The sequence below is a fragment of the Homalodisca vitripennis genome, chromosome 3 (assembly GCF_021130785.1).
Source record: "Homalodisca vitripennis isolate AUS2020 chromosome 3, UT_GWSS_2.1, whole genome shotgun sequence".
NCBI lineage: Eukaryota > Metazoa > Arthropoda > Insecta > Hemiptera > Cicadellidae > Homalodisca > Homalodisca vitripennis.
Genome location: NC_060209.1, coordinates 205,707,353 through 205,731,762, shown reverse-complemented (window position 1 = coordinate 205,731,762; position 24,410 = coordinate 205,707,353). Strand labels below are relative to the sequence as shown.

The following is a 24,410-nucleotide window of genomic DNA, read 5'->3' as shown; positions in this document are numbered from 1 at the left end:
AAACGCGGTAATTTTCTGGAGAGAGTTGTGTCTGTGCTATGAGAACAGATATAAGTAGACTTTATCATCAGAATAAGTTAATCAGGGGGTTTAATTTAATTAAGATACTATCTCACCGTACTAGGTAGTTCAGGAGGGTGTTAATGTTACAGGGCTTAATATAAAACGCGATAATTTTCTGGAGAGAGTTGTGTCTGTGCTATGAGAACAGATATAAGTAGACTTTATCATCAGAATAAGTTAATCAGGGGGTGTAATTCACCCATAACATTATCTGGTGTTGTGTGTCTGTTTCAAAGTAATTAAGCCAGGGGAACTGGTTTTTAAGGATAAGTGCTATTTATTAGGTGTTAAATTTAACGGGGGAGGTTAAGCCATTACCAGAGGAATAAATAAACCGGGGGTTATATTGGGTGAGTACTTTACATACTTTTCCTTATATACTAATGTCAGGTTTTGGCCGGGGGGTTAGGTTTGTAAAATGATTGAAATGAAAAGAATATTTCTGAGAACAAACTACAAAGTTCTCTGTACATATCTTGTACGGCTATACTGAAGTTAAGTCTCACTGTTGTTTTATGTACGAAGCAGATTTGGACCAATGAAAGTAGTAAAACATCACATTTGTGCCTTCCGAATGTTTGTTATTAAACAATCACCTTGCCCCTATCTACTAGTTTCATTAATATTAGAAGTTTTGGGTTAACCATTAAAAATACGAGAAAAATACACTGGATCTTACTTGTAGGTCGCCCTATTTTATAACTGACACTGTGGAATTTTATTCCCAAATCTCCCAAAATGTTCCTAACATCTATACATTTTGTGGAAATCCGATAAGTAGCAATTTTTCTGTAAGATTCTTAGAAATCTATACTGATTTTGACATAAAATGTAAATACTTTATCGAAGCAGTTATAATCAGCTACATTCGCCCTGAGGTGCCTTTCTACATTTGCTTCAGAACAAGTTCTTAAACTGGGTTACTTAGGCGTATTTGAGTCAAAGTTGAGGTACTGAATAATATTTTTGGGATTTTCTACAGTCATCAACTCTAATAGAGCATTCACTCTTCAAAAGAGAGCTTTGAGGGTCGTCTAGAGAATGAGATCAGATGAGGGCTGTAGAGAGCGTTCCGATCTAGTGGGATCCTAACCTCGGCCTCCCTTCTCATTTTTGATTTGACAATGTTTGTTTTCCAAAATAAAAATCTGTTTTCACATTTAAATCATGATCATAACACACGGCACAGAAATTACCTAATTTCAGACCGTTTCAGACTCAACCTTTTCAAAAACTCCTTTTTTTCTAAACTCTACAATTTACTTCAAAATATAATAATAATTCAAACAGATGTAAACAGTTTCTAAAATTATTTAAAGGTTTACTTTATGGGACTTTATACAGTCTCCACGAGGCTCTCGTGATACCCGTGTCTTCATTAGACCGATTGTTTTAGTGGTAGGAATCACTTAACATTGTTACATTAATACTGATGGGGTAGGGTACGATAAGCGGACCCGGTTTTTTATATCGAAGAATGTAACCATCGATACCTAATATTCGCATATCAAATCCTAGACTATCAATCGATTTAAAAGTATCTATAGTCCTCAATAATAATCATATGTTTTAAATTAAAATATGAATTTAATATTTACAGTGATCAAACAAATTATTATAACCAAAACTAGTAAAACTGAAGACGACCATATTTGCTCCTCTCACAGTTACAGTTGTTTCTTTCCCACAATATTCACATACTGGATTTTTCGTTACGAGTTCAACATGTTGAAGCCACGAAAAACATGTCTTAGGCCTATCATCTTTCACAGCAGTGCCGTGTAGTTTTTTTTTAAATTGACTGCCATTTTTAATAATAAAATGTTACTTACGTAAAATTGAAAAATTACCCTACGTGTATTATTTGAAAGTGTTTATAGCTGTTGATATAGATTATTTGTTAATTGTTCAAAATAATTAATCAGTATCGATTGATTATATCGATGGTTATGATTAAGTAATATCGTTTGTCAATTTCGATATAAAACACCGGGTCCGCTTATAGTACCCTACCCATACTGATGTTTTGACTTGCACAGAAAACCTCTGTGTTCTATAGTGTTTGTAACGTGAAATCACAAGAATTTCAACAATGCCAACGTTGTGCTAAAAGATACGACATAAAGTCACTGTACCTCTTGTATATTTAACTCTATTTAATAATTATTACATTTCAACAATGCCAACGTTGTGCTAAAAGATACGGCATAAAGTCACTGTACCTCTTGTATATTTAACTCTATTTAATAATTATTAAATTTTTTAAATTTGAATTGAGTTTAACGGTTCGGTTTATCGGGCCCGGAAACAAAATTCTCGCTTAAAACGCGTTTTGCTGCCAAGCCAACAAAGATAGGGCAAAGCGATACTTTTTGTAGATTACATCATTTCCTACTTTGCTTGAAAAGTTATTTAAATTACGACTAACGGTTTGGCCTTTACCGGACTGAGATCATTATTTTGAACTTAAAAATCACTGGAGTTTAAATTGTGCGGTCGTTGTATCGCTTAACCATAAGAGATAGGACAAAAGTCACTCTACCATCTTTGTAGTTCACTTCATTCCTAAGTAATGAGATTTTTTTTAGATTCCAGTTAGCTCTAATTGTTCGCTCACTATTGGACTTCAAAGAAAGGAAAAAAATCGTAAATTTCTGGTTTTTAGATCTTTATTGGTGATTATACGGTAAAAGGTACGTGGAGAAAAATTTCAGGTTTCTATCACCTCAAGACGTATATATCAGCCTGTCAGTCAGTGAGCCAGTTACACATTCGGCTGTATAAATATGTGTGTGTGTGTGGATTGTAAGGATAATGGATTTCTTAGTTTATATCAGGGTAAAACATGTCGTTATTATTCATAGTACTATATTAAACATACATGGAATGGTTTAACATATCAGCACATCCTACACGGCGAAGCTGACCTGGAGATAATTGAATGTCTTCTTCATCAATAAATTACCGCAGTTCCGAGAATTATTATAAACTCGTTAAAGGAACTGTATGCTAAGGAGAAGTTGGCTATATAACGGCAAAACAGTGTCGAGACTGTGGAGTTGTGGCTGAGGGTTCTCTTGTCTACAATACAACATGGTGAGTTCGTCACAGTACAGTAACTAAGTTATTTTGTTCGAGAAAGACTAATAATAAACTAACATGGAATTAAAATTAAAACAGACTAACTTTTACCTTACAGCTCAGGTTTCCTTAACATTCACCTTAACTACGCTAAACTAGTTAAAGGTTCTTTTAAACTTGCGCTGGTTTTTTTTATTGTAAATACTATATGGATAAATATCTGGAAAATTAAGCTAAGTATTAAGCTAAAATCCTAAAACCTTTTAATCTAATATTAGTCTGATACAAAAGGTATATTCTGTTTCATTTTTTAGACTCTTCTAAATATAACATAACAAAGATTAACGCCAGAGATCAATAAGTTGATAGTTTGTATTGTAAAGTACTATCAGCTGCTACTTATTTCTGTGCGAGGACAACTAAGGTGGGTTTGGAAACAGCCTTTAAATGTATGCTTCCAATACAATAATCTAAACAAATTCAAAATAACCGTTACATTAATGAAGCATGTGGTTGTGCTGTCATAAAACAATGTTTACATTCAAAAATTGGTTACATTTAACAGGTTCTTTCAATTAATAATATTTGATTGCTTTAATGCGAATTTAGAGACCGAGATGGGATTTTCGCAACGTAAAACCAATAGGGCGTAGCCCAGAGTCATTTTTGAAATAATAATAATAATAATAATAGGCCGATATGTTAAGCAGGAAACCTGAGAATGTCCTTGTCACATTTCAGTAAAATCGATCGAGTAGTTTATGCACGCGCACACAGACAACATTACATTTTTATACGATAGTATTGATTAATCAAAGTAAGTCTTTGTGAATGAAATTCTACTTCTTAATGAGAACGTATTAAAAACTAAATATCAATTAAAATTAGGCTTTGTAGTATTCGTCTGGAGAAGTAAACCCCTATAATGTCAGTAAGAATCATTATATGAATTTAGTATTAAATTATCCGTATATGTATCAATTTTAAGTCTATGAATGAGTAAATGTATAAATTTGGGACTCATTCTTAAATAATCTCAAATGTCACTAAAAATTCTCCAACTGTTCATTAATTCTCAACACCTGTATTAATAATTGCATTCCCATACTAAATGTTATATTGGTTAGGGATGCCCAAAGGTTGCCTGTATATTATTTTAAGTTGCAATCGATGTTTTGATCAATGTATTTTGGGTATAAAAAAGAAAAGAGGTTCCTTTAAATATAGAGGTTCCTTTAAATAGTATGTGTCCCATCTCACTTTATGTGTAGCATCTCTCTGTTTTCGTTTTTTAAATAAATCTCATAACTCATGTACACTTGTGTTGTATAAACTGCAGCATTGCATTATTTCTTATTGAACTGTGACGTAACTTAGTTAGTCTTCTTAAATAACAAAAATAATTGTTTAGCACCTAAATCAAATTTCACGAAACCCTTTGTAAATACTGTCATGTATTTGCCAGAATATACGAATATTGATAAACAATATTTTATGCTTTACTAATGTCTAAAGCTTTGTTGTATGAAATATAATACTGTGAAAATAATCATTACCGTTTGAATTAATTCTATTATATTAAAAAATGCATTACATAACAACAGAAAAGTGTATTAAAAATAAGATGTATGTCTATGTAAAACTTCATAATTTCTATAGAATATATTATATATTTCATAATTCAATATATCGCTTTTTTATATACTTTTTCAGTGTATGTACGAACTATAAAGTTTTTATTATTCATTTTTGCCATTTTTGTAATGATGTTTTATTTTATTATTATTTTTATTTCTAGTTATTTAGATTGTGACTGAACAGCGCGCACAGGTTGACAATTATCATAAGTATAAAATTAGTAGTAAATTATTTGAATTTCTTAAAAGACAAAATCTGAAATAAATCAAACTATAATGGCATGATTTTAGAAGGTAATTGTACTGACGTAGGTATTGTACAATAGTACTGACGTAGGTATTGTACAATAGTACTGACGTAGGTATTGTGCAATAGTACTGACGTAGGTATTGTACAATAGTACTGACGTAGGTATTGTACAATAGTACTGACGTAGGTATTGTACAATAGTACTGACGTAGGTATTGTACAATAGTACTGACGTAGGTATTGCACAATAGTACTGACGTAGGTATTGTACAATAGTACTGACGTAGGTATTGTACAATAGTACTGACGTAGGTATTGTACAATAGTACTGACGTAGGTATTGTGCAATAGTACTGACGTAGGTATTGTGCAATAGTACTGACGTAGGTATTGTACAATAGTACTGACGTAGGTATTGTACAATAGTACTGACGTAGGTATTGTACAATAGTACTGACGTAAGTATTGTACAATAGTACTGACGTAGGTATTGTACAATAGTACTGACGTAGGTATTGTACAATAGTACTGACGTAGGTATTGTACAATAGTACTGACGTAGGTATTGTACAATAGTACTGACGTAGGTATTGTACAATAGTACTGACGTAGGTATTGTACAATAGTACTGACGTAGGTATTGTACAATTGTACTGACGTAGGTATTGTACAATTGTACTGACGTAGGTATTGTACAATAGTACTGACGTAGGTATTGTACAATAGTACTGACGTAGGTATTGTACAATAGTACTGACGTAGGTATTGTACAATTGTACTGACGTAGGTATTGTACAATTGTACTGACGTAGGTATTGTACAATTGTACTGACGTAGGTATTGTACAATTGTACTGACGTAGGTATTGTACAATTGTACTGACGTAGGTATTGTACAATTGTACTGACGTAGGTATTGTACAATTGTACTGACGTAGGTATTGTACAATTGTACTGACGTAGGTATTGTACAATTGTACTGACGTAGGTATTGTACAATGTACTGTACGTAGACGTAGGTATTGTACAATTGTACTGACGTAGGTATTGTACAATTGTACTGTAGGTATTGTACACTGACGTAGGTATTGTACAATTGTAGTACTGACGTAGGTATTGTACAATTGTACTGACGTAGGTTTTGTACAATTGTACTGACGTAGGTATTGTACAATTGTACTGACGTAGGTATTGTACAATTGTACTGACGTAGGTATTGTACAATAGTACTGACGTAGGTATTGTACAATAGTACTGACGTAGGTATTGTACAATTGTACTGACGTAGGTATTGTACAATTGTACTGACGTAGGTATTGTACAATAGTACTGACGTAGGTATTGTACAATAGTACTGACGTAGGTATTGTACAATAGTACTGACGTAGGTATTGTACAATTGTACTGACGTAGGTATTGTACAATTGTACTGACGTAGGTATTGTACAATAGTACTGACGTAGGTATTGTACAATTGTACTGACGTAGGTATTGTACAATTGTACTGACGTAGGTATTGTACAATTGTACTGACGTAGGTATTGTACAATTGTACTGACGTAGGTATTGTACAATTGTACTGACGTAGGTATTGTACAATAGTACTGACGTAGGTATTGTACAATTGTACTGACGTAGGTATTGTACAATTGTACTGACGTAGGTATTGTACAATTGTACTGACGTAGGTATTGTACAATTGTACTGACGTAGGTATTGTACAATTGTACTGACGTAGGTATTGTACAATTGTACTGACGTAGGTATTGTACAATTGTACTGACGTAGGTATTGTACAATAGTACTGACGTAGGTATTGTACAATTGTACTGACGTAGGTATTGTACAATTGTACTGACGTAGGTATTGTACAATTGTACTGACGTAGGTATTGTACAATTGTACTGACGTAGGTATTGTACAATTGTACTGACGTAGGTATTGTACAATTGTACTGACGTAGGTATTGTACAATAGTACTGACGTAGGTATTGTACAATAGTACTGACGTAGGTATTGTACAATTGTACTGACGCATGCAACCTCATTACGTATGTATCTGTAGGTGTTCCAAAAAATCACTTAAGCTGATCACTGAAGAGTAAAAACTGTAAACAAATACATTCATATTTGAAACGCCAATAATAATATACTGTAGGTTTCATTTGTGAATTTAAAATAAAAATTTAGGTTTATTTAAGAGAATCGAGTACCCATATATACTCATGATTTTATTGTAAATTTGGGAATTAAATTGATTGATAACTGCAATCACCAACGAGTCATGATCCTAAAGTTCTTTTCAGAATAATAATTTTGTTTTTAGTACATCGCATGCAATAGCAGATACCTTATATAACACCCAAATATGCTCCGTTGTATGATGCGGAACACACCTCGACCTTACAAGATCAAGATCAGTACAAGATCATCTCGAAGAGATAGAGACAGAGCAAAAACGGTATAAATCCTAGTTCCATGAATTCATTTTTACACAACTCTAAGTTTATATTTTGAGATTATTCGAACGGCTAATTTTTGTTGCTTATATACTGCCACAATATTGAATTTAGCACAGCTGCCCCCAAATATTTTCGTTTTTTTGTAAATCTGTTCTTGTGCATTCGATACTGCACACTTGACTGCATCCGCAAAGGAGGGAAGAAAGGGTAGGCACAAAGATCTTCTTAGATCAGCAACCCACATGCACGGGCAAAGTCGGCTCACAAAATGTGCAAACAGAAGCAGCAGCAGGCGGTAAGGACAAGCGATAGTGGAGACCACGCGGCAGTCGGGCTGTAGGGCGAGGAGATACTTTGTGATCCCTGTCTGCTTCAGTCGCTGCTTGCCTCACGGTGTCCGTACCTCTGCGGCGTAGCGATGACTGGCATTGGTATAACTATGGCTAGTTGGTACCCACACTGTTCGTCCCTGATTGTAGTGTGTTGTACGATACTACTAGGAACACTAGATGCCAGTGTACATAGGTCATACCACAACCGCTGATCACAGTGATCCTGACCAGTGATAGTATTGTAACCTGAGTATCTTTGTGCAAGTGCACTGTTCAGCCCTGATTATAGTGTGTTGTATGATACTGCTAGGAACACTAGATGCCAGTGTACATAGGTCATACCACAACCGCTGATCACAGTGATCCTGATCAGTGATAGTATTGTAACCTGAGTATCTTTGTGCAAGTGCACTGTTCAGCCCTGATTATAGTGTGTTGTATGATACTGCTAAACACTAGATGCCAGTATACATAGGTCATACCACAACCGCTGATCACAGTGATCCAGATCAGTGATAGTATTGTAACCTGAGTATCTTTGTGCAAGTGCACTGTTCAGCCCTGATTGTGGTGTGTTGTAAGATACTGCTGGGAACACCAGATGCCAGTGTACATAGGTCATACCACAACCACTTATCACAATGATCCTGATCAGTGATAGTAATGTAACCTGATTATCTTTGTGCAGGTGCACTGTTCAGCCCTGATTGTGGTGTGTTGTAAGATACTGCTGGAAACACCAGATGCCAGTGTACATAAGTCATACCACAACCACTTATCACAGTGATCCTGATCAGTGATAATAATGTACCCTGATTATCTTTGTGCAGGTGCACTGTTCAGCCCTGATTGTGGTGTGTTGTAAGATACTGCTGGGAACACCAGATGCCAGTGTACATAGGTCATACCACAACCACTTATCACAGTGATCCTGATCAGTGATAGTATTCTAACCTGTTTATTTTTGTGCAGGTGCACTGTTAAGCCCTGATTGTAGTGAGTTGTATGATACTACTGGGAACACTAGACGCCAGTGTGAGAAAGATATACTACAACCGCTTATCACAGTTCTCCTGATCAGTGATAGTATTGTAACCTGATCATCTTTATGCAGGTGCACTCTTTAGCCCTGATTGTAGTGTGTTGTATGATACTGCTGGGAACACTAGATGCCAGTGTGAGAAGGTCATACCACAACCGCTTATCACGGTGATCCTGATCAGTGATAGTATTGTAATCTGATTGTCTTTGTGCAGATGCACTGTACAGCCCTGATTGTAGTGTGTTGTACGATACTGCTGGGAACACCAGATGCCAGTGTGAGAATGTCATACCACAACCGCTTAACACAGTGATCCTGATCAATGATAGTATTATAACCTGATTATCTTAGTGCAGGTGACTGTTCAGCTCAGAACGTAGTGTGTTGTATGATACTGCTGGGAACACCAGATGCCAGTGTGAGGATGTCATACCACAACCGCTTATCACAGTGATCCTGATCAATGATAGTATTGTAACCTGATTATCTTTATGCAGGTGCACTCTTCAGCCCTGATTGTTATGTGTTGTATGATATTGCTGGGAACACTAGATGCCAGTGTGAGAAGGTCGTACCACAACCGCTAATCACAATGATCCAGATCAGTGATAGTATTGTAGCCTGATTATCTATGTGCAGGTGCACTGTTCAGCCCTCATTGTAGTGTGCTGTATGATACTGCTGGGAACACTAGATGCCAATGTGAGAAAGATATACTACAACCGCTTATCACGGTGATCCTGATCAGTGATAGTACTGTAACCTGATTATCTTTATGCTTGTGCACTGTTCAGGCCTGATCGTAGTGTGTTATATGATACTGCTGGGAACACCAGATGCCAGTGTGAGAAGGTCATACCACAACCGCTAATCACAATGATCCTGATCAGTGATAGTATTGTAATCTGAAAATATTTGTGCAGGTGCACTATTCAGCCCTGATTGTAGTGTGATGTATGATACTGCTGGGAACATTAGGTGCCAGTGTGAGAAAAACATACCACAACCGCTTAACACGGTGATCCTGATCAGTGATAATAATGTAACCTGATTATCTTTGTGCAGGTGCACTGTTCAGCCCTGATTGTGGTGTGTTTGTAAGATACTGCTGGGAACACTAGGTGCCAGTGTACATATGTCATACCACAACCACTTATCACAGTGATCCTGATCAGTGATAGTATTGTAACCTGAGTATCTTTGTGCAAGTGCACTGTTCAGCCCTGATTGTGGTGTGTTGTAAGATACTGCTGGGAACACTAGGTGCCAGTGTACATATGTCATACCACAACCACTTATCACAGTGATCCTGATCAGTGATAGTATTGTAACCTGAGTATCTTTGTGCAGGTGCACTGTTCAGCCCTGTTTATAGTGTGTTGTATGATACTGCTGGGAACACTAGATGCCAGTGTACATAGGTCATACCACAACCACTTATCACAGTGATCCTGATCAGTGATAGTATTGTAACCTTATTATCTTTGTGCAGGTGCACTGTTCAGCCGTGATTGTAGTGTTTTGTACGATACTGCTGGGAACAGTAGATGCCAGTGTGAGAAGGTCATACACAACAGCTTTTCACAATGAGCCTGATCATTGATAGTATTGTAACCTGATTATATTTGTGCAGGTGCACTGTTCAGCACTGATTGTACTGTGTTGTATGATACTGCTGGGAACAATAGATGCCAGTGTGAGGTCATACCAAAACAGCTTATCACAATGATACTGATCAGTGATAGTGTTGTAACCTGATTATCTTTGTGCAGGTACACTTTTCAGCCCTGATTGTAGTGTGTTGTATGATACTGCTGGGAACACTAGATGCCAGTGTGAGGTCATACCACAAACGCCAATCACAATGATCCAGATCAGTGATAGTATTGTAACCTGATTATATTTGTGCAGTTGCACTGTTCAGTCCTGATTGTAGTGTGTTGTATGATACTGCTGGGAACACTAGATGCCAGTTCCAGAAGGTCATACCACAAACGCCAATCACAATGATCCAGATCAGTGATAGTATTGTAACCTGATTATATTTGTGCAGGTGCAGTGTTCAGCCCAGATTGTAGTGTGTTGTATGATACTGCTGGGAACACCAGATGCCAGTGCGAGAATGTCATACCACAACCGCTTATCACAGTGATCCTGATCAGTGATAGTATTGTAACCTGATTATCTTTATGCAGGTGCACTCTTCAGCCTTGATTGTAATGTGTTGTATGATATTGCTGGGAACACTAGATGCCAGTGTGAGAAGGTCATACCACAACAGCTTATCACAATGATCCAGATCAGTGATAGTATTGTAGCCTGATTATCTTTGTGCAGGTGCACTGTTCAGCTCTGATTGTACTGTGTTGTATGATACTGCTGGGAACACTAGATGCCAGTGTACATAGGTCTTACCACAACCGTTAATCACAATGATCCTGATCAGTGATAGCATTGTAATCTGATAATCTTTGTGCAGGTGCACTGTTCAGCCCTGATTGTAGTGTGATGTATGATACTGCTGGGAACATTAGATGCCAGTGTCCATAGGTCATACCACAACCGCTTATCACAGTGATCCTAATCAGTGATAGTATTGTAACCTTATTATCTTTGTGCAGATGCACTGTTCAGCTGTGATTGTAGTGTTTTGTACGATACTGCTGGGAAAATTATATGCCAGTGCGAGAAAGTCATACCACAACCGCTTATCACGGTGATCCTGATCAGTGATAGCATTGTAATCTGATAATCTTTGTGCAGGTGCACTGTTCAGCCCTGATTGTAGTGTGATGTAAGATACTGCTGGGAACATTAGATGCCAGTGTGAGAAATTCATACCACAACCGCTTATCACGGTGATCCGGTTCAGTGATAGTATTTTAATCTGATTATCTTTGTGCAGGTGCAGTGTTCAGCCCAGATTGTAGTGTGTTGTACGATACTGCTGTGAACACTAGATGCCAGTGTCCATAAGTCATACTACAACCGCTTATCACAGTGATCCTGATCAGTGATAGTATTTTAATCTGATTATCTTTGTGCAGGTGAACTGTTAAGCTCTGATTGTACTGTGTTGATGATACTGCTGGGAACACTAGATGACAGTGTGAGAAAGTCATACCACAACCGCTTATCACAGTGATCCGGATCAGTGATAGTATTGTAACCTGATTATCTTTGTTTAGGTGCACTGTTCAGCCCTGATTGCAGTGTGTTGTATGATACTGCTGGGATCACTAGATGCCAGTGTACATAGGTCATACCACAACCGCTAATCACAGTGATCCTGATCAGTGATACTATTGTAATCTGTTTATCTTTGTGCAGGTGCACTGTTCAGCCCAGATTGTAGTGTTTTGCATGATACTGCTGGGAACAGTAGATGCCAGTGTGAGAAGGTCATACACAACAGCTTATCACAATGAGCCTGATCATTGATAGTATTGTAACCTGATTATATTTGTACAGGTGCACTGTTCAGCCCTGATTGTACTGTGTTGTATGATACTGCTGGGAACAATAGATGCCAGTGTGAGGTCATACCAAAACAGCTTATCACAATGATACTGATCAGTGATAGTGTTGTAACCTGATTATCTTTGTGCAGGTACACTTTTCAGCCCTGATTGTAGTGTGTTGTATGATACTGCTGGGAACACTAGATGCCATTGTCAGGTCATACCACAAACGCCAATCACAATGATCCAGATCAGTGATAGTATTGTAACCTGATTATATTTGTGCAGTTGCACTGTTCAGTCCTGATTGTAGTGTGTTGTATGATACTGCTGGGAACACTAGATGCCAGTGTGAGGTCATACCACAACAGCTTATCACAATGATACTGATCAGTGATAGTGTTGTAACCTGATTATATTTGTGCAGGTGCACTGTTCAGCCCTGATTGTAGTGTGTTGTATGATACTGCTGGGAACACTAGATGCCAGTTCCAGAAGGTCATACCACAAACGCCAATCACAATGATCCAGATCAGTGATAGTATTGTAACCTGATTATATTTGTGCAGGTGCAGTGTTCAGCCCAGATTGTAGTGTGTTGTATGATACTGCTGGGAACACCAGATGCCAGTGCGAGAATGTCATACCACAACCGCTTATCACAGTGATCCTGATCAGTGATAGTATTGTAACCTGATTATCTTTATGCAGGTGCACTCTTCAGCCTTGATTGTAATGTGTTGTATGATATTGCTGGGAACACTAGATGCCAGTGTGAGAAGGTCATACCACAACAGCTTATCACAATGATCCAGATCAGTGATAGTATTGTAGCCTGATTATCTTTGTGCAGGTGCACTGTTCAGCTCTGATTGTACTGTGTTGTATGATACTGCTGGGAACACTAGATGCCAGTGTACATAGGTCTTACCACAACCGTTAATCACAATGATCCTGATCAGTGATAGCATTGTAATCTGATAATCTTTGTGCAGGTGCACTGTTCAGCCCTGATTGTAGTGTGATGTATGATACTGCTGGGAACATTAGATGCCAGTGTCCATAGGTCATACCACAACCGCTTATCACAGTGATCCTGATCAGTGATAGTATTGTAACCTGATTATCTTTGTGCAGGTGCAGTGTTCAGCCCAGATTGTAGTGTGTTGTATGATACTGCTGGGAACACTAGATGCCAGTATGAGGTCATACCACAACAGCTTATCACAATGATACTGATCAGTGATAGTATTGTAACCTGATTATCTTTGTGCAGGTGCAGTGTTCAGCCCAGATTGTAGTGTGTTGTGCGATACTGCTGTGAACACTAGATGCCAGTATGAGGTCATACCACAACAGCTTATCACAATGATACTGATCAGTGATAGTATTGTAACCTGATTATCTTTGTGCAGGTGCACTGTTCAGCCCTGATTGTAGTGTGTTGTATGATACTGCTGGGAACACTAGATGCCAGTGTACGAAGGTCATACATCAGCCGTCACTATTGCGGTAGTGACCTGTCGAATGCTTTGAGTGTTCTCTGCGACGGCAACTATAAACGATCTGATCTGCCGACCAATATCAATACTGGTATGTATGTTGTTATCAATTAAGGTTAATTTATAAATTATATTTTCATTATTGAAATTAATTAAGAATACTTCTATAGAGAATTGGATATTAAGAAAAACATGTAGCTGTCTGAAGCTAAATCTTAAGTACACAATTTTCAAAATTTTACATTTTTATTTATATTTAGTTCTAAGTTGGCTAATTCAAATGGCTGTAAATTCAAACTCGGTGTACCCAAGTGCACGCATTGTAGTGAATTGTTAATGATCAAATATATCATGCAGCGTGATGAGAATTGTGTAAATGCTTGAAACGCCTATACAGGGTGAGGCAGACCACCCGTACAGTACGTATAGCGGCCAAACCAAACGAGGTAGATTATTCGTAACAACTTAAACCCCCCTATTTCCACCCCAAAGAATTTGGAGAAATTATTTTGAAATCTCTAAAACTCCCCAAAAGGGTAGTTTTTGGGTGGTAGGGGTGGTTTTTGGAAAATTTTCAAATGTAAAGGTATGTTTAGTTATACCTCATTTTAAAGGAATTTTTTCACTGATTATTTTGATGCAAAAATTTTGAACCTATATTGCCGCTTATGTACAGGGTACACCAAAACGTTAAAAAATCAGGGGTTTGTGGGTAAATTTATTGCAACTACCTGCACAAATGTAGAGAGACGATATTTTTATTCAAAACTAACGATAAAAGACGGCTTATCGAAAAATATCATCAAATGCCACCCTACCCCAAAATTTACACATTTTAAAAATACATAGAATTTTGAAATAATTAACAGCCCCAATCTAAAAAAACTCAAATAGCAACCTAGGTTGTGTTGTACATCATTAGAAAGGTATTTAAAAAATAAACATTTTCTACATTTAAAGTTTGTCTCTATCTCCAATGGTTTCAAAACTGTGGTACAAAAATAAATTTTTTAATAACTTTACTCAATGTATTTATTATAAAAATTAGTGCAATGTGCAAGTAAAAAAAGTTCCAACAGTAAACTGGTCTCTTATGTTTATGATTGAAAAAAATACTGTACCCAATTTTTAAGTCTTTTAAAATTTAAAAATGTATTGGAACACCGTAAACTACAATGTCTTACGATAAGTGCTGAGTTCTCTTATGAAACAGGAAAATTACCCAGTTATTAAATTAGTAAATTTTGAATTATAAAAAGTTTTACACTTAAATTACACAAAATGTATAGGAGAAAACCTGTTGTTATTTAATCATTGATGTGAGTGCCATGGAAGGAAAGAGTATCCTGTCATTATTAAAAAAGATAAACTCTTCAAACTGGTTTTGAAAACAAATCTACCATGTTACAGCAGCATCATGGTAAATTATGAATATGACAATTATCAATTATCAAACTAAAACTAACAATAACCTAGTAACTGACCTCATGAAGAGTTAAAACCGGTGCTCAAACTGCAACCCATTGTTTTCCAGACAGAGTTCAATCCTTGAGGTGAAGCTATCTACAGCTCTCAATATCTCTTCTCTACTGATCGTGTTTATAGCCTCCCTTATCCACCACATCATGTCCTCTCTAGTTGTTGGTCTTGATTTATACAGTAGGTCTTTTAGTCTACATCACAAGTAAAAGTCCATACACGTTAAATCAGGAGATCTCGCTGGGTAGTTCACAGGGCCGCCTATTCCAATCCATCTGTCATGGTATTGCTCGTTTAGAATCAATTGAGAATCTTCGGCGTAGTGTGCTGGTGCCCCATCGTGCATAAACCACATACGTTGTAAGACTTTCTCAGGGATTTCAATTAGAAAGTTGATATAAACTACTCGGTCTAGGCGATCGTCAAAGAAGAATGGCCCTACAATTTTGTCACCGATAATACCGCACCAGGTATTTAGGGTCCAGTACCTTTGGTTGTCCACTTCTTGCATCCAGTGTGGGTTTTCAAACACCCAGTATCTCATATTGTGGCGGTTCACTTCTCGATTACTCCTAAACGTAACCCTCGTCACACCACAGAATGTTACGGTGAAAGTTTTGATTTTGTTGTAGTTTTTCTCGAGTCCACAAACAAAAGTTCATTCTATGAAGGTAGTCATCTCCATGGAGTTCTTGATGTAATGACATCCTATATGGGTGCATTTTATGATCGTGAACAATTCTTAAAACAGATCTTTGACTCATACCAGAATCAAGAACTACTCTTCGTGTAGAATCATGCGGATTCAGTTTAAAGGCTGCCAAAACTTCGGGTGCCCTATCACTTCTCACGGGTCTAGCGAGTTCCTTTCCTTTGTTGTGGTCAGGTTGAACATGACCTGTTTCACGAACTCGACTAGCAAAAAAACGCTTTGAAAAACGTTCCTGGAGTGATGTTCGCGGTCTGGGTAACGTTGGGCATAAAGAAGAGCGGCAGCTGAGTAAATTTGGAAACATCCCCCTAATACCATAAGCATCTGGAATCCCTCCTCATTTGAGAATGGCATATTAGAACAAACAAAACTTACACTACGTACTTAAAAAAAAAATTAAACTAATATCTACCTCATACCACGTGGTCACAAGAACAACTGAATAGGGAGACAATAATAACAGAGATTAGATAAGAGACCAAGGAATTGGTTCCAAAATTCTTACAGGGGCAACTCGTGTATTTGGGATTATTAAAACATGAACACCACGGTTAGATTGCTTTTGAAACATGTTACACTGATAGAAATCCTGTTTTTATTACATTATTTAAAAACAAATTAAACTTAAAAGTCCAACTTTTTTTTCATTTTTTCATTGGGTTTTGATATTAAAATTCAAACTAACTTAGTAAAATTATTAAAAGATCTATTTTTGTACTACAGTTTTGAAACCATTGGAGATAGAGACAAACTTTAAATGTAGAAAATGTTAAATTTTTTAAATACCTTTCTAATGATGTACAACACAACCTAGGTTGCTATTTGAGTTTTTTTTAGATTGGGGCTGTTAAGTATTTCAAAATTATATGTATTTTTAAAATGTGTAAATTTTGGGGTAGGGTGGCATTTGATGATATTTTTAGATAAGCCGTCTCATCGTTAGTTTTGAATAAAAATATCGTCTCTCTACATTTGTGCAGGTAGTTGCAATAAATTTACCCACAAACCCCTGATTTTTTAACGTTTTGGTGTACCCTGTACATAAGCGGCAAGATAGGTTCAAAATTTTTGCATCAAAATAATCAGTGAAAAAATTCCTTTAAAATGAGGTATAACTCAACATACCTTTACATTTGAAAATTTTCCAAAAACCACCCCTACCCCACAAAAACTACCCTTTTGGGGAGTTTTAGAGATTTCAAAATAATTTCTCCAAATTCTTTGGGGTGGAAATAGGGGGGTTTAAGTTGTTACGAATAATCTACCTCGTTTGGTTTGGCCGCTATACGTACTGTACGGGTGGTCTGCCTCACCCTGTATATTTTGAAAATAGTTGCTGATAAAATGTATAAACTTCGCACAGTGTTATATAGCTATCTTTACTTTTTTATGCAATAACCATTCCATGCATACATTGAGAGGACGATCCATGGAGAGTGTCATAGAGATCTTTATAGTAAGCATGGGTATTTAAAGATCTCACTAAGCGGAGGCCGTATAAAGCGTATCTCAAAAGGTTGATCCAATCAGAAATCGTAACGTACAGAATAAAGCAAATGTCAATAAACGATTATGGAAAACATCTGTTACCTATACAACGGCAACTTAGAACACCAATTAATAAACAAACAATTAATTTATAACAGACAATACTAGTTTGATAAGTACTTACAAGAGTTCGAGTTACTGTTCTGTTGTGTGGCAGTGTGCCAGTGTGCCAGCCACACTGGATCTTTGAATAATATTGTGAATAACATCGCGAGGTATTCGTTGACATTCTTCTGTGATGCGCTATGTTAGCTGTCTTATTTTGGCAAGTTTAATATTATAGACATTTTGTTTTAGAATAATATTGTGAATAACATCGCGAGGTATTCGTTGACATTCTTCTGTGATGCGCTATGTTAGCTGTCCTATTTTGGCAAGTTTAATCTTATAGACATTTTGTTTTAGAATAATATTGTGAATAACATCGCGAGGTATTCGTTGACATTCTTCTGTGATGCGCTATGTTAGCTGTCTTATTTTGGCAAGTTTAATCTTATAGACATTTTGTTTTAGAATAATATTGTGAATAACATCGCGAGGTATTCGTTGACATTCTTCTGTGATGCGCTATGTTAGCTGTCTTATTTTGGCAAGTTTAATCTTATAGACATTTTGTTTTAGAATAATATTGTGAATAACATCGCGAGGTATTCGTCGACATTCTTCTGTGATGCGCTATGTTAGCTGTCTTATTTTGGCAAGTTTAATCTTATAGACATTTTGTTTTAGATATAAGTAATACTCCTTTAAGTAATAATTTAGAGGGTTTAAATCAGGTGATCTAAGTGGTTTTTATTTGAACCATACTTCCTCTTGTCTGTACAGCGTGCACATCCAGATTTTTTATAAGATGCTTATTCAAATTGTACCTTAGCAAATCTCGTAAAGCCGATAAAATGAAATGGATTACCAGTAATCCACCCGTAGAGTCCCCCTCTATCCACTACTATCCACCCGTAGAGTCCCCCTCTATCCACTACTATCCACCCGTAGAGTCCCCCTCTATCCACTACTATCCACCCGTAGAGTCCCCCTCTATCCACTACTATCCACCCGTAGAGTCCCCCTCTATCCACTACTATCCACCCGTAGAGTCCCCCTCTATCCACTACTATCCACCCGTAGAGTCCCCCTCTATCCACTACTATCCACCCTTAGAGTCCCCGTGTCCCCGTTTTCCGTTACATTAAGCATGAGAGGCCCGACAACGTAGGGAGTCATCAATCCCAGCCCATACATCACATTTCCTGGGTTTATGCTCTTGGTTTTTGTCTAATGAAGAGTTTCATCATTAAACAACGACATTTGTGCTTGCCTACTTCTTCATTTAGAGTAAAGGTAACTTCGTCAGAAAATACAACATTTGTTCATAGTCGTTGTTTCAAAGAATCGAGTCTTCGGTTGAAATCGTCTTCTGAAATTTGTGGACTTTAGATCAGGTACTTTAGGTGAATATTTCATGCAATAAAGCTACAAAAATAGGACTTTTTTATTATTTTTTCTTCAAATTAAAATCATAGTGCGCGGAAAATCATCTAGTTCAACTGAAAACAGGTGAATGCCATCACCATGAATTCGGTTTTAAGGTACTTAGAACAACCAATCTTCTGATTTAATTATTTGTGCTTTAGAGAAACATCAGTTACTAAACTGGCACGTTTATTTAAAAAACCAATTCATGTTATAATATCCATGTCATGTATTCATGGTATAATAAGATATTGCGTATTTCAGCAAACAACTGATCAACACTAAATACTAACTGAAACTAACACACAAACTAACAAAATTATCTAAATCACAGCTCAGCACCACAAACTAAAAATACTATCTAAATCACAGCTCAGCACCCACAAACTAACAAAACTATCTAAATCACAGCTCAGCACCCACAAACTAACAATACTATCTAAATCACAGCTCAGCACCACAAACTAACAATTCTATCTAAATCACAGCTCAGCACCACAAACTAACAATACTATCTAAATCACAGCTCAGCACCCACAAACTAACAAAACTATCTAAATCACAGCTCAGCACCCACAAACTAACAAAACTGTCTAAATCACAGCTCAGCACCACAAACTAACAATTCTATCTAAATCACAGCTCAGCACCACAAACTAACAATACTATCTAAATCACAGCTCAGCACCACAAACTAACAATACTATCTAAATCACAGCTCAGCACCACAAACTAACAATACTATCTAAATCACAGCTCAGCACCCACAAACTAACAAAACTATCTAAATCACAGCTCAGCACCCACAAACTAACAAAACTGTCTAAATCACAGCTCAGCACCAACAAACTAGTTGGTATTGATTTAACCTTAATCTTTAATTCCTTCATCTTTAAAAGATTAACAGAGTATAATACTTGCAGTATGTTCTGTAAGGTCATTTCAAATGCTGAGACCAAAATAAAAGAAGCTATTTTCCGACTCCTAGCCTCATTTTTGGAAAGTGAAGCCTTCCATTTTGGCGGGTGCTTCGTTGAGATACCTCCAATGGCAGCGATGGTCCTTTCCGAGATATTGGGAATTTTCTCGAATTCTTCTAAAGCATTTTCATCGAATTCCATACGAGGTCTTCCTTCTCTATGTCTATCACAAGATATTATGCTGTCTAAGAAGGCCTGATTAGCATTTCTAAAACGTGATAATGAGGAAATCGCAATACATCTGGACACCTTTCCAGGTACATGGTAGCAGCCGCATTACCGTAAGCATGTCAGTCATAAGTGAAATACATTCACGTGCAGAATACCGGGACAGGCATGTGCAACAAACTAGTATATGTTGCACAAGGAGCACAAGTGAAGTGGTCAGACTAAGGAATACCTCCAGATAACGGACATGTTCCGACCGGAGTCTCTCAGATGTTTTATGGGGATTAAACTCATCTTATCAGAAACAAGACGTAAAATGTATCGAAGGAAGTGAACCTAATTATGTATTAAATTTGATTACTTATCATTATTGTTATTAATAAAATGAGTTAATTTAGTAATACAATTGAAAAATACTCTTTTGTAATGGAAAACAATATTATGCAATTTTTGAAATCGCTTCAACGTGCAAATAAACATACATGTTAGTTTAGTGGTAGATTTTCCTTAAATCATAAATCATTGGAACACAAGATTGATTATACCTGAAAATTTAAATTAATTTTGAATATAGTAATGTCATTCTCTTGTTTTTCAGTTGAATCAGATTGCCTGACATTATGACTTTAACTCGAAGAAAACATAAAAACAAAAGGCCAAGTTTTGTAGCATCAGTGCATGAAATATTGATCAAAAGTAGTTGTTTTCTGGTTTACAAAAACGCGTCAATACCTCAAAAACTAAGCGGCTTTTACTAAGGTCATGTGATGTTATTTGGGTTAGACCTAATACCCCTTTGAATATTATAGTTGACTTATGGGCCATCCGATATTAAACTGACATCAATAAAATGTGTTTTGTATAAAAATGGCATAAATTATACAATAAGACGAATTAATGAAAGAAACAAACAAATAATTTGTGATTTTGGTTTCTAATAATTAATTGGATTTTTAACACCTTTTTTCCAGCCTCAATAATTCCTGACTACAAAAACGAAAATGATTGGGGATTGATGTTGGCTCGCCAGAACGCCTTGTCAGTGATGCGGTCGACGGGGCGGAAAGACAAACGAGGAATTATTGAGGAATGTTGCCGAAGTCCCTGCACTGTTGACGAACTCAGGGAATACTGCAACAGGGACGAGGAATGAGTTTACTGAGTAACTCAGTTGTGTTCACTGCGTTTTAACTTGTATTCAGTATTTTATAAACAAGGCAAAACAGATTATTTTTCACTACAACTTTTCGATTTAAAACCTTTCTATACAGTGTTGCAGATTTCCATAGATCATTAGATATTTAAGAAAACAATGCCATATGAAGATATAAAAACTAAAGGTTGTTGTTCTAGATATATCGCAATACCTTTGGCTAAAAGACTGACAAAGAGGGAATTCAGCAATTGCTCTTGTGGTACACCTCTTATATTTGTGAGGATAGTGATAATTTGATTATTCTAATTAAGACAGACTTTTAATGTATGTATTAAGTTCTGGGTGTACTAAAATACATAGACAAATAAATGTGTGTGGAAACAGAAAACTGGATTTATTTATTTTAAATCATTTTACAAACATAAATCTTAGTAAATATCAATTAGAATTAATCTTTGATACTCCCATGCGCTTGAAAATAAGTCTCACTAGCATGTCTAGTGTGGAAAGTACAATGAGGGCTAATACATCTGCGTAGGTGACGAGGAGACTGACTCTAGTGTGGAAAGTACAGTGAGGGTTGATACATCTGCGTAGGTGACGAGGAGACTGACTCTAGTGTGGAAAGTACAGTGAGGGTTGATATATCTGCGTAGGTGACGAGGGGACTGACTCTAGTGTGGAAAGTACAGTGAGGGCTGATACATCTGCGTAGGTGACGAGGAGACTGACTCTAGTGTGGAAAGTACAGTGAGGGTTGATATATCTGCGTAGGTGACGAGGAGACTGACTCTAGTGTGGAAAGTACAGTGAGGGCTGATACATCTGCGTAGGTGACGAGGAGACTGACTCTAGTGTGGAAAGTACAGTGAGGGTTGATATATCTGCGTAGGTGACGAGGAGACTGACTCTAGTGTGGAAAGTACAGTGAGGGTTGATACATCTGCGTAGGTGACGAGGAGACTGACTCTAGTGTGGAAAGTACAGTGAGGGTTGATATATCTGCGTAGGTGACGAGGGGACTGACTCTAGTGTGGAAAGTACAGTGAGGGCTGATACATCTGCGTAGGTGACGAGGAGACTGACTCTAGTGTGGAAAGTACAGTGAGGGTTGATATATCTGCGTAGGTGACGAGGAGACTGACTCTAGTGTGGAAAGTACAGTGAGGGCTGATACATCTGCGTAGGTGACGAGGAGACTGACTCTAGTGTGGAAAGTACAGTGAGGGTTGATACATCTGCGTAGGTGACGAGGAGACTGACTCTAGTGTGGAAAGTACAGTGAGGGTTTATACATCTGCGTAGTTGACGAGGAGACTGACTCTTGTGTAGGAGCGGATCATTAACATATGACTCAACATGCCTACTGAATCCATGAACAATTATATTCCAAAACCAATCAAGATGACTTATATTTGTATTTCTGTAAGACTGTTGGTCACATTTTACTGTAAAGCTGTACACACTATAAGACATTGCCTTGTTCATCTATCTATTGTCTTATGATCATTTTATGTTTATTTGTATCATCAAATTCTTTTTTTCCTTTTTTTAATGAAATATATCCAATTGGTACAAGATCTGATTTTTAATGAAGATAACCCTATTTGGGGGTTTGTCCCAACTGTGTGCGAGTGACAGAAATTACGCGAGCAATGTGTGAGGTAAGGGGGAAGTATATCACATATGGTCAAGTTCTGATTGTTAATGAAGATAACCCTATTTGGGGGTTTGTCCCTACTGTGTGCGAGTGACAGAAATTACGCGAGCAATGTGTGAGGTAAGGGGGAAGTATATCACATATGGTCAAGTTCTGATTGTTAATGAAGATAACCCAATTTGGGGGTTTGTCCCTACTGTGAAAGAAATCATCTGAGGAAGTGTGAAGTAGGAAGAAGTGTATCGAATGTGGTTCTAATATGCGTCCTCAAAAACGTGTCTGAAGGTTGTATAATATCGTCCTTATTCTGGACATTATATACGTAAAGCATGAATTTTTACCAAAAATGGGAATAAATTGTAGTATTTAGGATTTGTTTATTTTCGAAAGCTTTAACTGAAGAATGATTATTTGTGGTAGAATATTATTGATTACATTTATATACCCGTGCGATTTATTAAAGGATTGAGTATTCGATTCATTACAATATTCGTTAGAGGTTTTTCCTAAGAATATGTTTGGTAGTTTATAAAGCATTTTATATATTGGTGCTTGATAATTTATATGTATTTCATGTCATTTGGACTTGAAACCATCTAGCTCTAAGAATACTACCCATCCACTGTTAATTTCTATGAACTCAGAAAGCTTTTTTATCATTGTGTGAAACAAGAATCTGATCTCTTAGTCAGGTGGGCAGGAAGACTACCCAAGCATTATTGACTACAAACTTAAGTGAATACATCATATCAATGTGCTATAACTCGCATATGTGTGAATATCACAAAAATGTGTTGTGTATCAACTAAGAAACACAGATTCAGTACGTCTGCTCAAAATTACAAACCACTGAAAACTGACCAGTAGCCAATTGTAATTGGGATCGTTACGATAGAAACAAAGATGGCAGCAAATCACCAAATAGGTGACACTCTAGATGGCCGGGGTTCATAGTCACTACTGGAATTGCGCATTGATATATTTAAACTCTCTATATGTTTGGTTTTTTTAAGTTTTTCTTATTTCGTTACCTTTTTAGTATTTTCAAGTGGCATATGCTAGAGTATTTGTGCTCTACGTAATGTATACAAACTTGAATAATTTCTTTTTCAAAGAAATGAGGTTTCTGATCGTTTTATCTTTATCCAAACTTATCATTTCATTTTTCCTTGAATCCCTTTCTCGTGGTTTCTTTGTGTTCTTTAGAAACCTGCTAATGTGAGTATTTGGCCTCAGATTGATCCCAGCAAGTAGAAGTGTACTGTTTTTAGAATTTCTCAGATTTTGGGTGCTCCTCAGAGACCTCGTTCTTAGTAACATAGACAGTGTGAGTATTTGGCCTCAGATAGATCCCAGCAAGTGGAAGCGTGTTGCATTTGGGTGCTCTCCAGAGATCTCGTTCTTAGTA

The 24,410-nt window shown here is 36.8% G+C and overlaps 1 protein-coding gene across 1 annotated transcript; it reads left to right on the top strand.

The window, feature by feature from the left end:
* Positions 1-13,749: 13,749 nt before the first annotated feature.
* LOC124358787 (bombyxin E-1-like) lies at positions 13,750-21,713 on the top strand. Its single transcript, XM_046811084.1, has 2 exons — positions 13,750-13,920; positions 21,158-21,713. Exons 1-2 carry the CDS (start codon positions 13,776-13,778, stop codon positions 21,337-21,339), a joined length of 327 nt encoding a protein of 108 aa, XP_046667040.1. The 5' UTR covers positions 13,750-13,775; the 3' UTR covers positions 21,340-21,713.
* The last annotated feature ends 2,697 nt before the right edge of the window (positions 21,714-24,410 follow it).

Coding starts and splice junctions, on each gene's coding strand:
- LOC124358787 (XM_046811084.1), top strand. CDS start 13,776: ATGATACTGCTGGGAACACTAGATGCCAGTGTACGAAGGTCATACATC. Junction 13,921..21,157: donor GCCGACCAATATCAATACTG/GTATGTATGTTG, acceptor CCTTTTTTCCAG/CCTCAATAATTCCTGACTAC.